The sequence below is a fragment of the Akebia trifoliata genome, chromosome 15 (genome assembly GCF_017979445.1).
Source record: "Akebia trifoliata isolate Shusen 1 chromosome 15, ASM1797944v1, whole genome shotgun sequence".
Classification (NCBI taxonomy): domain Eukaryota; kingdom Viridiplantae; phylum Streptophyta; class Magnoliopsida; order Ranunculales; family Lardizabalaceae; genus Akebia; species Akebia trifoliata.
In genome coordinates, this window is record NC_141389.1 from 18,414,602 (window position 1) to 18,430,388 (window position 15,787).

General features: G+C 34.1%; 1 protein-coding gene across 1 annotated transcript; it reads right to left on the reverse strand.

The window, feature by feature from the left end:
• Window positions 1-960: 960 nt before the first annotated feature.
• Window positions 961-14,765, reverse strand: LOC147384478 (putative sugar phosphate/phosphate translocator At3g11320). Its single transcript, XM_086425481.1, has 4 exons — window positions 13,964-14,765; window positions 13,260-13,363; window positions 12,901-13,129; window positions 961-1,524 (listed from the first exon to the last, which is right to left on the reverse strand). Exons 1-4 carry the CDS (start codon window positions 14,402-14,404, stop codon window positions 1,375-1,377), a joined length of 924 nt encoding a protein of 307 aa, XP_086281607.1. The 5' UTR covers window positions 14,405-14,765; the 3' UTR covers window positions 961-1,374.
• Window positions 14,766-15,787: the final 1,022 nt, after the last annotated feature.

The window sequence follows — 15,787 nt, forward strand, 5'->3', positions numbered from 1 at the left end:
GATATAAAGACCCTCGAGATTTGTTCCACTATCTAACTCACAGTCTTTAAGAACTTCACTGAAGCTCTAGAGTGACCAGTAGTAAACCTAAGAAACTCTTTCTCTTGAAAACTCTTTTAAAAAATATAAGCATATAAAGAATAAACTTTATACTTAACATATTCTCTGTCCATAGATCATTCAATAAAATATTACCTACAGGTTTTTTATATCTAAAGATTTTATTTCCTCAATCATGGATATTCTCACAAATTAATGGGCATGGATCTCTTGTTGGATATCATCATCACTCAAATAATTCACTACCCAATGTACATCATTTCATGAACCTACAAAATTTGAGTCCGCTAAATGTAATCAAAGTAATTAGATAGTTATTTAAGAATAAATGAATTCCTTAGGTATAAGAGATCGTTGAACTTATTTGTGATATAAAAGATATCTACTTGATAGTAGATTTCAACATGATTCACTTCTTAAACGCAATCAGTTAGTGTACAATTAGGCACCCACAATTACAATCAGTTAGTGTACAATTAGGCATCCACATGATTCACTTCTTACACACATGATTCACTTCTTACACGCAATCACCATTATGTTGACTAAATAGTCAATCAATACTCATCTAATGAGATCACACCAACATTCTGACAGCTAGTAAAATGAAATGTCCAGCTTCATATATGATTGTGACACTTTCAAGTATAAGGAGTTGAATTGCCAAATCTCCCGTATTGACCCTCGATCAACTATTTGGCTATTCTACTATAATACTTGAGAACCTTAAAGTATCTCATACTTCATTAATCATCTGGTGATTAATGAAAATCTGTCATATACCCATTATTTATGATAAAGAGAACAAACACATGATACAATCATTAGATCATCAATCACTAGCTGAGATATTTATTATGAATTAAAACATTCAGCAAAAAACTCATATTTGAGCAAAATAATTTCAAATAATGGTAAAATGCAAAATTTTCATTGAATGAATTCCATTCATGCTATTCAACAAAATTACAAACTCAAATTTGAGCAAAAAACGTCAAATAATGGTAAAATTAGCAGAGAGCCTACTTCATTAATTAACTAAGAGATGACCAAAAAAAGACAGCTCAGTACAGACCCAATTATCCCCCACAAGTTCTATCAGATGCTGCCAGATACGAAAGAGGAGAGAGACCAATCAATCATTCCAATTTCCTGTTGAGTTAGTTGGTTGCACTGTTAATAAGGAAAGGGGGGAATCCTCTTCATGGTTTTCGACAAAAGAATTTAGAGGTTGCAATCTATGGCGTAACTGCAAGCATAAGTTGAGTCACTCAGAAGGAAAACATGCTAGCACCATATTCCTTGAGAGACATCTCATTTGCTGCTCCGTTTCTTGGCTTCACTGTAGAGTACGACACCAATGACCGTTAGACCGTAACCAAGCATCCCAGTTGCTGATACAGGATTTCTAAAGATTAAAATTGAGACGACCACAGCCACTGCCCCTTTCGCATTCCCCAATACCTAGAAAAATGTTAAAAATAATAATCTTACAAAAGATCCAAAGTCTCCCAAAATTTATATTCGGAATATTGCTGTTATATAAAGGTGTATGAAGTCATTATTTCCATATCCAACGCCTTATTTTGAGAAGGTTAAATAGTAACTTATCATCGAGCTTATGCATCAGTGTCCATATACAAACACGTACTGCTGTAAAAGAAACAATGGACTTGCAGTAAACATTCTCAATAACTTCAATGTAATAAGACTACCGTATAATTGAAATGTAAGTATCCAATTTATAATGAAATTAAGTACTTGGGTTATCAGCTTATGGTGTTTGTCATCTCTGTTCTTCATCATCAGGAGAGATTTCTTTCTTATCTACCCAGAAAGAGAGAGAGGAATGATTTTTTTGAGTTTATCAATGTCAATGCCGTGGAAGTTTGTTTTAATTTTTGTTGGCATATGTGAACAGGTTTGCTCATCAAAGCCTTCTATAGATTACTCATACCCCACAAATTAAATGGTGCTCAATAAATGTTACTAGCTTCATTCTTTGTCCAAGGCACTTCCTGTCCAGAAAAATTAAATCAGTGTACAGCAGTGTCTAAAATTCGTGCATAAACAATCCTAGTTTAGTGTGTAAATATGCTTGTATTGTTCAGGGATTTCATTATAGTACAAGTGCTGGACCCCTTGAGAAAGTGCATTACACCTTTGTACCATATATTCTATGATATGCCAATCGTGGAAGAGAGTCGCATGTGAGCAGAGTGCAAGACATGTTTCCATCAAAACAAGTGCAGGTGAGTCAAATCCAAGACTGGTCATGCCAACTACCCATCCAAAAGTAATTTGTTTTGCTTTGTGAACTTTGGTGAGATCCCATCTGAAAACCCCCATGTTTGATGTAACCTTCTCAAGTTTGCCCTGTAGCAAATTCCTTTGGGCCCACTGAATTGTGAACATCTGGAAAATCTCTTGGTGGACTTGCACGCCAAAGATCAGCTTCATTGTGATTCCTAACCTTACATTCAGGCACCCCCAACATATATAAACCCAATGGACAGATATTACCCATGTAAAATGCCCAAATCTAACGGCTATCAATTACAATCAAGAGTGATTTTCGCTGAATGGGTCCAATGGGAGGTAAGCCAATTGTTAATGAGTCAGTGGGCCCCATAAAAAAAAGTGCTAAAAGGCATATTCTCTGGTTTACCTCTCTGCACACCATAGACATCATCATCTCCACTTCCACCACTCTCATCTCTTTGTTTGTGTTCTTTCCACACAACACCCATGATTCGCAGAATTTTCACTGACAACAAGAGAAGACCTCTACTTTGATCTCATAGGCTAGAACCAAGGAGTAAAGTCTAAGTTCAAGTGTAGATCAATACCAAAATCAAAGTGACTTTGTGCAGATGGTGAAAAGACCTCTAGTTCAGGATCACAAGATGAAACAAGGATTAAAATCTTAGTTTCAGTTTGTGACACAAGCCATTAGCAAAACCAATGTGACTTACTACAGCCTGCCATACTTTATATGGTTTTTTACTATGACCACAGTGAGTCCCCTTCAGAAGCTACAGTACCAGTACTCTCTCTACAGTCTACACTAAATAGGGCCAAGTTTCACTTGACACAACCAAAATTTTAATCCATGGCTTAGATTTGATATGACCGGCTTCAACTCCAGTCAGTAAGTAGAGAAAGAGCTAACCATTTTTTTGCTAGGTTGGATTTTATACCAAGCAATTGCGAATATTTAAGACTAAAGTTTGCGTTTGTTAAGTGATTTGCAGCATACCAAGTAGAGCCCTAGCCTTGGATTGACCATAATTCATTGGCTAGATTGTACAACACATTTCCTTCATCAATTCCCCCACCATGCTCAGCAATCACATGAAACATCATACAATCGCAATCTACAACATTGTGTCAAAAGCCACTCCAAACTCGTGATAAAGGCCCCACCATCCCAATCTCGTATTTGCTTGTATACATTTTAAACACCAATATCTACAAGCAACCCATTTCCTTACTAATACTCGAATGAATCAGTGAGTCCAACAGTTCCTTGGGACAACAAGTAACCCCCCTAAACATTAGTATTAAATTCCCTACAATTTAGATATACATAGTTCCATAGTGCTAGGTCAAGAGTAGTTCATTTCAATTCTTGGAATTCTATTTTTTGGTGTAAAATCTTTAAAGAGTTCAAAGGTGTATTCTTTGAGGACTTCCTAGTTCAGTGGTAGCGGGTTTGTAATATTTCTGTTTTGTAGCTCCCTGTATCCAAGTTGGTCAACTCGACCACCCTTTTTCTTATTTAATAAATCGTTTAATGTGGTACGCAAATCAAGTCAACAGTCAGTTATGAGGAAAAATTTGTAATTATTTAGGTTTTCACTTATTTGGGTCTAGATTTATCATTTTATCATTTGAGATTATTTTAGATTAGCTATTTATTTAATTTTCTATTTTAGGACTTTAATTTTATGTGTTTGGAGCTTATTTTTATGTTTTATTGGGCCATGGTTTTAGTATAATATTTAGAGGTAATTTAGTAACTTTACTTTGCCTTTTACTTAAGTTTATTAGGATTTGAAAATTATGAGCGAGAAAGTTACGAAAATTAGATTTAATTATTTGGTGTTTTAATTTGAGTAGGATTCTTAAATTATTTTCTTTATATAGACTGTATTAGGGTTTCTTTTATTAATGAATGAGATATGAAGATTTGATGAATAAATAATGAGTTTCTGTAATGGAGTGAAATGAGTTCTCCACCATTCTTGGTGTAATTCGAAGATTCTATCTTTCTATCCCCTTTTTTTTTTCTCTAATCTTTATTTGTTTCTTTTTATTATTTTCTCTTAACTTTCTTGATTCTTGATTCTTGAGTCCTTGATCCTTGACTTTTGATTCTTGAAACCCATCTATTATAACACTTAATCATTACCCAATAAAACTTAATCTTTAATCCTATAAACCTTAACCTTTAACCACTTTCATTAAGATTACGGTCGTAATTGCCCAAAATCCAAAATCAAATTATCCTATCCTACCCAAATCCTTACCCAATCCCCAATCTGATTTCCCTAAATCCTCTATTTTGCCTAAATCAAATTCCAGTTTTTTATCTCTCCTCATCGTCCTGCATCTAATTTGGTATCAGAATTAAACCTGGAATAGATAGATATGGTATTGGAAGTCAAAACCAGATTTATTTTACCTTCTGGGAAGTCATTTAGGGCATTGTGAAGTGATAAATACGAGGAAAACTTGATTTCCACAAGTTTTTTTTAGAAGATTTTGCAGAATGTTGAAGATAAGACTTATTGTGGTTATCGTGATTACAACTATGTCGTTTAATTCCATCAAGAAAGTTTTATCCATGGTACTAAATGCAAGGTGATTCCTCTAAAAGATTGTCATATTGTGTTGGGTTAAGGTTGGATCTCACATGTACAAGTTACGTTTTTACGTGCTACTTCATGCAGACAATATCTACTTATTGTATGTCCATGGATATCAACTCCTATAATACCATCAGTCCAAGAGCAGATTGAAGAAAAGACGGATCAAACATCAACTGTAATGACTTGAAATCTTAAAATGTATCTCAAGGAAGGAATTTTATATCCGTGCATTGATTTAAAAGTATAGATTCTTAAATTTTAATATTTGAGGAAAATAAACTTCACCAATAGAATTAAAAGGATCGAGAAACATACTTTAACCTGTAAGCACGCCTAAATCTGAAGTCGATTGAAAAAATTATCAAATCCTCGAGTTTCGCATTAGATATTTTCCCAATAGGTAAACGACACCTTAGAGACGTAATTTGACGAAACCGATCATACCATTAGATTCGTGTCGAAAAATCACCCAAAATAGAGTATAAGTTTGTCCAATTTGGCATTCGGGAAAAACAATTTCCAAAATGACAAGTATGTCCCAACTTAAGTGATATAAATATCTAAATTCTATTAGAAAAATCAGATTTTTCTTACTCATCTCTCCAAACAAATCTCAACCCTTTTCCTTCAATATTTGAAACTCAAATCTACACTAAACGAGAATGATCCGAGCTTAGGCGCAAGAAGGAAAGTTGTTCCTCTCGCCGAGGGTTACGCGTGGACGCAAAGAAATCCGATTTTCGCCGGAAGAAAATTTTGGAGATTGGCCGGAGGCGATTTTAAAGTCCATTCAACCGTTGAAAATAGCTTGAAGTAGGTTGCCTTCCCTTCTACCTTCTAGTTATGCTATAATTTCATAGAAAATCCATATGATTGTTGATAAATCGATTATTTCATTAAGTTTATACATATTTGAACAATTTAAATCATGTTTGCATGCTTATTTATGATTGGTTTTAGTTCATTTGATGTAACATAAGCATTTTATAGTTAGTATAATATTTGAATCGATTTTGGTTGAGTTTCAACGAAAAATCAGCAATTCGGAAAAGTATCCGAATGTTGAGTTTAGTTCTAATTTGTTTTGTGTTGCTTCCATATAGTATGTGTACCCATTTCCTACATTTATTTCATTAAAAACAATTAAGTATTACTTTAAGTTCTTTAATATATAAATAAATAGTTCGTTTTCAATTTCGACTTTGAAAAATCATTTTTTTAACACTTAGTTAAATTTTCATAGATTTTCAGCTTTTATGTCTTATAGTTTTATCTTTGTTTTCGAGTCTCTCGACTCAACCAAAACCATCGAATGGAATTGGTTGATGCTTTATGGATTTCGAATTACTTTAAAAGTAAAATTACTTTAATAGATATGTAGGAAATTAGATGATAGATTGATCGATTTAATTGATGGATGGATAGAGAGAACGTATGTTCTCGACTGATTGATGGGACAGTGCCTCCAGTTCTACGTAGTGGCCATGCCACGTAAAACGTGATAGATAGATAGATGGATGAGATGGCTGATGGATGGAAATGACAGATAACTGTCACTGGAAGGCACTACCAGAGTTTGTTTGTATTTTCGATTAAAAAAAAATGATATATTATATACAAAATAAATTATTTTGTTTACCAGTAAAGGTTTGTAGAAAACCCATAAAGAGTGACGCGTTGCTGTGTGTCCGGAAGCGGCGAGTCAATCTAGGATAACACTAGATGTCATATGCTCTTCGGTAGTATGGGATACCTTAGAGCATATTACAGCTTATGAAATCCGGGAATTTCTCCTACTTATTTTCTGGGGAACGTTGTGTGTAAAGGCGGTCTCTGTATAGTGTAGAGATAGGCGGGGTTCACATGCATTGCCTCTTGATAGGCTTCGACGCGAGGGGTCTCCTGGGCTAGTTAGTGATCACTATTAGTCTGTAGTCGTCAAACGGTCGACCTCACCGTTAGTTGAACTCAGTATTGGGTTCTTGGTCAACGGCCAGTCTGAGCCGGATAAATGGTCATCCAACAGTGATATGCTAGACCGGCCACAAAATCAGATTATAACGATGGGATTCCACATCGAAGGTTAAGTTTGGAATATCGTATTGCCATAGCCGAGGCGGTTATATCGGCGTGTTCCTCTGCTCTCTTATCGACTACACCGCCGTGTTCTTATTATGTATCTTTTCTTATTTTGTGATGTTGGATAGATGTTTTCATTTGAAAGATGCATAGGTTACTTTAAATGATAGAAATGATAGGTTGAAATTATTTAACTGTTTATTGAATATGCTTTAGACATTTATCGTATGTTACATTATAAAAAACTTACATTATTTAACTGTTCAACTGATTACTCGTGCATGTATGACTCGTTGTTAGAACGGCGTTCATCCTGCTGAGTAACATTCCCCTGTTCTCACCCTATCCTTCCCCTTTCAGATTATTCAACTTTTGAAGAACCGTTCTTTGAGGAGTCTTTTGAGGAGGTCCTCGAGGAGGATCAGATTGATGTCTTGCCGCCGCCATGTCTTTGAGGACTAGTAGAGGATCCTAGCGGTTTTTGGTTGTAGATAAGAAACATGTTAGTTTAGAAATTTTTGTAACCTGATGAATTATGAGATTAAAGATCTTGACTTATATCAGTGTTTGTCGATTTCTTCTGCTTACTCTAGACTCTCGTATAGATGTTAGTTAAATGTTTATTCCGCTGCGTGTATTTTTCTTTTCATAAGTATTATTATTTATGAATGTTCTGTTAGATTGTGTGATTGATTACCTCATACCTCGAGATTCTAACCGATGAATCATAGGGATTCGTGTTGGGATTTCGGGGCGTGACATCAACTTTAGAAAATGATGTGCCTACAACTCCAGTATCAACACGAGAACAAGATCATGAAGTGGAAAATACGTCAAAAGAGCCTAAGGAAGATCTTTTGGAGACATCTACAGTTTGTGTTCATAATGCAATTGTTCCATCACTACCTCAAATCGACCTAATCATCTTAGACAGATATGATGGAAACTTTACCAAGATAGAAGATCATAATTTAAATTTAATGGTTCAACACAACATCAAGACACGAGGACTAAACTTAACAAAAAGTGATGAGCCACAAACTATCATGATCATTCTCAAGCATTTTAAAACTTGTGGACAAGTTATCTCCAATCAGAAGAGAATAATGCGAAACACAAATCAAGTCAACAATTCCGAGGAAAAATTTGTAATTATTTAGGTTTTTACTTATTTGGGTCTAGATTTATCATTCTATCATTTGGGATTATTTTAGATTAGTTATTTATTTAGTTTTCTATTTTAGAACTTTAATTTTATGTTTTTGGGACTTATTTTCATGTTTTATTGGCCCATGGTCTTAGTATAATATTTGGGGGTAGTTTAGTAACTTTACTTTGTCTTTTATTTAAGTTTGTTAGGATTTGAAAATTAAGATAGAGAAAATTCAAAAATGATATTTATTTATTAGGTATTTTAGTTTGACTAGGATTCTTAAATTTATTTTCTTTATATATACTGTATTAGGATTTTTTTATTGATGAATGAACAATGAAGATTTGATGAATAAAGAATGAATTTCTTTAATGGAGTGAAGTAAGTTCTCCACCATTCTAGGTGTGATTATAAGGTTCTATCTTTCTATCCCTTTTATTTTTATTTTTTTTCTAATCTTTATTTGTTTCTTTTTATTATTTTCACCTAACTTTCTCGATTCTTGATTCTTAATTCTTGATTTTTGATCCTTGATTTTTTATTTTTGAAACCCATTTTATTTTAACCATTAATCATTGAGATTGATTTTTGATCCTTAACCTTTAATCCCTTCCTTACCCTATAAACCTTAACCTTTAACCATTTTCCATTTTCATTGAGATTGTGGTCATACTTGCTCAAAATCCAACATTGAGATTGTGGTCATACTTGCCCAAAATCCAAAATCAAATTATCCTATCCTACCCAAATCCTTACCCAATCCCCAACCAAATTTTCCTAAATCCCTTATTTTACCTAAATTAAATTCCATTTTCTTATCTCCTCTCATTGCCTTACATCATCTTTCTTTACTTATCAGGAAAAAAAATAAAATCTTAATCTATGGTCCAGTTTTATTGTGACTCAAAGCCTCACAGGAAACCATCTCCTTTACTTGCAATGTTACAGTCTAGTTTCCTAAACATCCTTGCTTCAAGTGATGGTCTAAAGGAAATAATCTACCCCTTGTACTACAATTTGATTACTCGCTAAATAAGGTTAATATGGCACTTCTACTGGACGTATGACTAATTCATATTATTTTCCACAAAATTAATTAAAATGGAGAACAGTACATAAATGCGGAAGCATAAAATATGCATGCATCCTTCAGATCCTTGACCATATACGCAACCTACCCTAAAGCAACTTACCACATTTGATTGGGGAAAACATACATAAATACTTTAGAACACATCTTGTGATTACAACATGTTAAGCTATTGCAATCTGCTATAACAACCCCTAAGACCAAGTCAGGCATCTAAAGGCCTTACACACATAGTCACCAAGTCGGGGTTCAGGAATAAGTCGGCAATGGAACAATTCGGTAAAATCGGGAAACATCAGAAAAAATAAAATCAGGAAAAAATTGAGCTAGGTTAGGGCTATGTAATTGCTCCTATTAGTGGGCATTTCTATATTATATCATTAAGTTCCATATTAAACTAGAATGATAAATTACCAATTCCCATATTGATATCATTTACGCATCCACAAGAAGTAACCGCGGATTCACAACATATTCAACGTTTATACTATTCAAATCAATGTCATTCTCATTTGCATCCTCATTATTTTCACATTATTCATGAAGTTTGTAAAAGTCACATATTATTAAAAAAAATTCATGATTTAATCACGATTTTTTCAATAAGTCGGAGACTTTGGTGACTATGCTTACACGTGGCACCTCACAGTCATAGATAAGCACATATAATTTCGTTGACAAACAGATCATCAGCACAACCCCAGATGGCTAACTTGGCTAGCCAGAGTCTATGCCCAGTCCAATCTTTTAAGGTTAAGCATCCCTAAGAACCCTAGTCTCGGCCAACCAACATGACCAACTTCGATGCAAGAACTGTATCATGCCCATACCAACTCCGAATGTAGTAAGTATAAATACCCGTCCTTGGGGTGGGATAAGGGATTTTCAGCACTTTGATCATTGATCTCTAACACTCTAGTGTATCTTCTTCGTTGAGAGCAACCACCACTTCAGGACACTTACTTGAACATTGGAGTGCCCTTCAAGTACTCCCAATGGCAAACCTTCTGAAGACCTAGAAAAATTGCAACTATACATACTTTGAGAAGTGTGTGGCAAAGATTACTGTGATGATTTATTAGAGGACTCCGGGCCGACCCCATCTGCCTAAACTTAGACTGTATGATTGGCTTGGTTGAGATGGACCTATTCAAAATATATAAATACAAACTCAGGCTAGGACCATTGACACCACTATGAATCATGCCTAGAATAATTACCTAGAAAGCCTACTCCAAACACTCCAAGACACACGCCATTTTATTGAGCTTCCACAGCTATAAAAATATCATGGTCTAGGCAACGGTTAAACCCTAAGCTAAGAATATGAAATCAAGGTTAATGTGCTTAATGTGGCACATCAGTAGAGTTACATGGAAGCATTGTACAAGCCAATCAACATGACTTGTCCATACCATGCTGACCATCACCACCAAAAATCAACCATTCTCGACATTAGTAAATGTGATCAGTGATAGTTTCATTTTATTTAGTTTCTCTGGTTTATATTATTTATGTTCATGTCCTTTTCTATCTTTTCCTATTTATTATGTAACTTATACCATGATAAGGTTGGGGGTCCAACTAAACTAATTGGCAATGAGTGGCGTGGCCCAAGAGCTTATAAGCAAAGAGACAAGGCAATGAGTGTCCGATGTGGGATTAAACTCGACACGCCCCCGCACGTGTGGGCCGAACTAGGCCAAAGCACGTGGAGATATGAATTGGTTGACGTGGAAGAGAGAAGGGCCCGCTCTAATACCATGTAGAAATCTGACCTAGGGTTTAAAAAAGATAAAGAGAGAAAGATGAGAAAAAAATTTCCAGAAAATTGATTCTTTACCTCTCCTTGTAACTTGTTTATATAAGTTACATAATAAATAGGAAAAGACAGAAAAGAACATGAACATAAATAAACATAAATCAGATGAACTAAATAAAAGGAAAACTATCACCGATAACAGTAACCATATAGAAATTTAACTCAAAAGTAACTGTTTAGCTGCATGGTCTGGATTTCTCAATTTCAAGTCATCTTTTAATGAGATTATATATGCCATAATGGACTGGTTTTTACGAAGTTAGTCTCTAGGTATGGAAAATTCATCGTGTAGTTGGACAATCCAACTCATTCCCACTCTAGTTCTATTTATATTTTCAAGGTGATTAAAATCATAAAATTTACGATTTGAATCATAATATTCAATTCAAATACTATCATAAATACCATATATTTTATATTTTAATCCCTTGAAATGAAAGTCCTATACTTTTGTGAGAATCTTACAATTCAACTATAACTCACGACTGAAAGCCTATGTGATGTAGATAGGCTTGCCGACACTTATTTCAATGTTTATGATCGAGTTAACAAGATTCGAAGAAAGAAATCAACAACATTGACTGGGCAACTCGGGTTGACTGAGTCAACTCGATCCAATCTTTGATCTGTCTGCAAGACCTTGTCCAACTTCTCTTAGGACTCTTTCTTTTATTGAGTTTATAGTTTTTAAGTTGCTTAAGTAGTCCTACATAGTTTCTATTTCAATTTTAGAAAGTTTCTTTTCCTAGTTAGTTTCTATTTTGTTTTTATGTTTAAAATTCATTTTTATTCTTTAAGTTATGATTAAAAGTCCTTTTAAATGTCTAAATTAAGTTTAATAAGATTAGAATGTCAATAATATGTTATAGATAGATTAGAAAGTTACTTTTTAGTATTTTAAAAGGTTTCCAAGTTGTTATGAAGGAGTTAGCTATTTAAGGAACTCCAATAAGAGAATTTTCTTCCATTTCTTTGTTTATTTTGAGCATAAGAGCCCAATATTGATTCTTAATTTTAGTGTTTGCGTCAATGGCAAACCTAGATTAAAGTTTCTAGTCTGTTTTGCTTAATATAGAGATTCTTCATTACTCCTACTCCTTGGGATTTCACCCTAGAACCAGATTTTTAAAATAAACTCCAGGTTTGTGTGTTCTACCCCACATCACTATGACTCTCAAAACTCACAATTTGAATACAAATATGGCAAATTTTCCAGTGAAAAATACTAACTTCTATATTTGTAAGTACTATTTCATGTTTTTAACTCGAATAAAAATTATTTATGAATCTTATGATCTAGCATTTTGAATCCTACTCCTTCAATTTTTGTTATATGATTCAATCCTAAGAATTACTTTCAAAAAAGTATATAAAGTTGGTACATTTTAGGCTCCTCACATTGCAATATTATTTTTATTTATTACTCGCCACCAAAAAAAAAAACAAAACAAAACACACACCCCTAAGCATCCTCCAATGCTCAACCACCCAGATAATGAATGTTTTCTCCCACCAACCACCACCAGCTCAGATCTAAGACAAGAATATCAGAAACCTAAAAATGTATTGATACTATAAATCTTTCAAATTAAAAATGTTCAATAAATAGAAAAGCACATTTAACATTGATATTCTATGTCTAGTAAAAAACAATGCTTAAATGTCTTAGAAGTACACAGGCAATCATTTTGTACCAGAGCTTACTAGACCTATTTTAGGCGACAAGGGTCCCAATTAAGCAAAGCCAATGTATTCACAAGAGAACTATCACTGCCAACTAAGAATGAGCAAAATGAAATTCAAATTTGACCGGGGTGCATACCTGGAGAGTTAAAGCACTGGTATTTTTGGTGACCAAGAAATTGGTCAAGTTCACAAAATATGCCAGTGTAGAATTGAAGAGCAGATACCAAATGATCCTGAAATCATCTTTTGCAAGCGCCAACGTGATCCCAACCACATTTTCCTCCATTAAAATGGTAGCAGGAAGAAGGAATACAACGGCTATTGGTGCCATGTATAGAAGGAGGTTCATAGAGTTCAGTTTTTCCCTATTAAAATTTATAATAAATTCAGTATAGCATTTTAGTTTCAGAATAAATTCATATCCAAATAAATAAACTAAAAATCGCAAACTTCAATCAGTGATAAATTTATTAGAAAAATAAAATGCAATATTACCCATCTGAGGTAAGCAAAATCCCCTGAAGCACTGACTTGAGTGCCCTTGCAGCAGTAGCACCAACACACATCACAAAACCGAAAAGATGGAAACTTGGTTCACCCTGTAGTTACATCATTTGAAAGAAATCAGAATAATTGAATAAGTTCTTTTTTTGTTTTCCAACGAATTATCATTCTTATCAAGTTTCGAATACATTTAAAAGAATCATAACTGTGCAAGGATCCACTAATTGCAAGAATACAAGTCCCCCCAGCTATACATCCACTTAAAAAATGATAAACAAACCAGTTGTTATTAGGGGTTGGATACAGGTCAATTGAGAACCAACCCGAACTAAATCACTTCTAAAGGTTGGCACAAACCCCGAATGTTGTAGAAAACTTGCTCATGATATTCAAGTCTTACCCAATTATTACTTGGGTCATTGGATACGCATATTTTTAGTGTCCTGATCGAGAGAAAATATGAGTAAGCAAACAAATTGAACAAGTACAGTTAGAAAAATTATTGGGTCCATACAAGTTTGCAAGAAAAATTATGAAGCAGAATTCACCTAAATAAACTAATGGAATAAATTACAACACTAACGTTGTTATCGTTTAGTTTCATTGGGATCAATCCAATCATACAAAATTTAACTAAAACATAAGAATTTAATTACATAATACTACAAGCAAAGCAAATTAAAACTGATTCTCACCCCACTAGCAATAATAACACCAGTGACGACTGGGATTAAGGTGACATAAGTGAGCCAAGCCTCCCTCTTCACAGTCATGATATAAGCAAACACGGCGGTGAAGAACGGCGTGGTTGCCCCAACTGCCTGATTAAACGAAACAGGAAGGAATCGAAGTGAGACATTTCCACTAACAACTGAACCACAGAAAACAAGACTAAGGGCCGCGATCTTCATAAACTGGACTCGGGATCGGATGGTCTGCATGGGCACCATTTTCATCCATGCAATGGCAACGTAGCTGAGCAATGAACACGCAGTCATGTGGCACATTGTAAGGAAAATTGGATACTTAAAGCCATAGTTGCTGAGGAGATACTTATTCAATAATAGAACCCCAATGTTCGAACAGTACCACGAGGTTACGACCCCAATCGTGAAGAAACGACTCGATCCCTTCATCGAATTCGATTGAATTTTGGGTTTTCTCTCGAATTTGAAGAAGAGATGAGGGTGGGAACGAGAGAAAATATGGTATTTTCTGTCTACTTGAACGACATGGATGTGTTACGATTAGCGTTAGGGTTTTCGAGATAAATTGAAGGAGGGCGAGAGGAGAAGGCGAAGAGAGATCTGAAATTGGAGAGAAGATTTGGTGATTCTAAGGAGAAAATTTGATCATCGGGTGAGTTGTAATAGTTGGCCATGGATCTGAGGGAATTTCATCAGAGATTGTCTGAAATTTGATGATGCAGAAGACGAGGAAGCTGAGAGAGAGAGAGAGAGAGAGGATGGTCAGCATCCCGACTTTGGTGGTGTTTGTTTGCGCTATATTTCAGTGCTTATTGCTGAAAAAAATTAAATTCAGCACTTTTGTCAAAATAGCGCGTTTGTTTACTCGTGCTTATTGCTGAAAATAAGTGAAAAAAATTCAGCACTATTTTGATGCTGAAAAAAAATGTTGAAGCGGTAAGCACTTCGCTTTTTTCAACACGGACAAGTATGCCTTTTGTTTTTTTGAATATGGACAAGTATGCCCTTATTCTTAAAAGGATATTACCTCTTATATCCCATGGTAAGTATATAAACACCTCACAAATTAATAAACCCACACCATAACTAAATTATTTTGTCTTATATGGGTTAAAAATTTTGGAATAAGTTGATTTTTGGTGAGGATGATCTCTACAATGAGGAGATCATCTTCACAAAAAATCAGCACATCTTGAAACTTTTAACCCTATCAAAACAAGTTCAATTAAGAACCGTAAATTGTCCCTTTAAAAAAAAAAAATTATTTTTAACGAGTTAGAAGTTTCAAAATAGACTGATTTTTGGTGAGAATGATCTCTAGACCATATAGACCATCCTCACTAAAAATTTGCTCATTTCAAAAACTTTAACTCATATAAAATAAAACAAAAAATGACTATAATGTGGGTTGTCCTTATTAATTCATAGGGTGCTTTTATAATTACACATCCTTCATTTCCATCGAAAATTATTCATCCAAAATTAAGTTATTTTAAAGTTGATTTCAAATTTTGGTGGCTTGTATGACATTATTATTTTTAATTTGAAATTTGTGGGTTTTTATAAATAGAAATTATTATTTATAAATTGAATATTATTTGAGTATTATTTATTATTTAAAAATAAATTGTATTTTAATTTTATAAGAAATAATATATTTTATTGTGTTTGATAATAAATAAGCATTTGAAACATGTAAACAATGTATAATGTGATTGTAAGGGTAACAAAGACAATTTATCAGTTTCAGCAATGTGTAACAAACATGATTCAGCATCTAAACAAACAACTTTTTCAGCACTTAAATTCAGC

What these genes read in the sequence shown, in the direction of transcription:
- LOC147384478 (XM_086425481.1), bottom strand. Translation starts at nt 14,404, where the DNA reads ATGAAGGGATCGAGTCGTTTCTTCACGATTGGGGTCGTAACCTCGTGG. An exon ending in GTGTTATTATTGCTAGTGGG is followed by an intron (nt 13,364 to 13,963) that starts GTGAGAATCAGT and finishes ATGTAACTACAG; the next exon opens with GGTGAACCAAGTTTCCATCT. An exon ending in CCAGTGCTTTAACTCTCCAG is followed by an intron (nt 1,525 to 12,900) that starts GTATGCACCCCG and finishes ACATTTTTCTAG; the next exon opens with GTATTGGGGAATGCGAAAGG.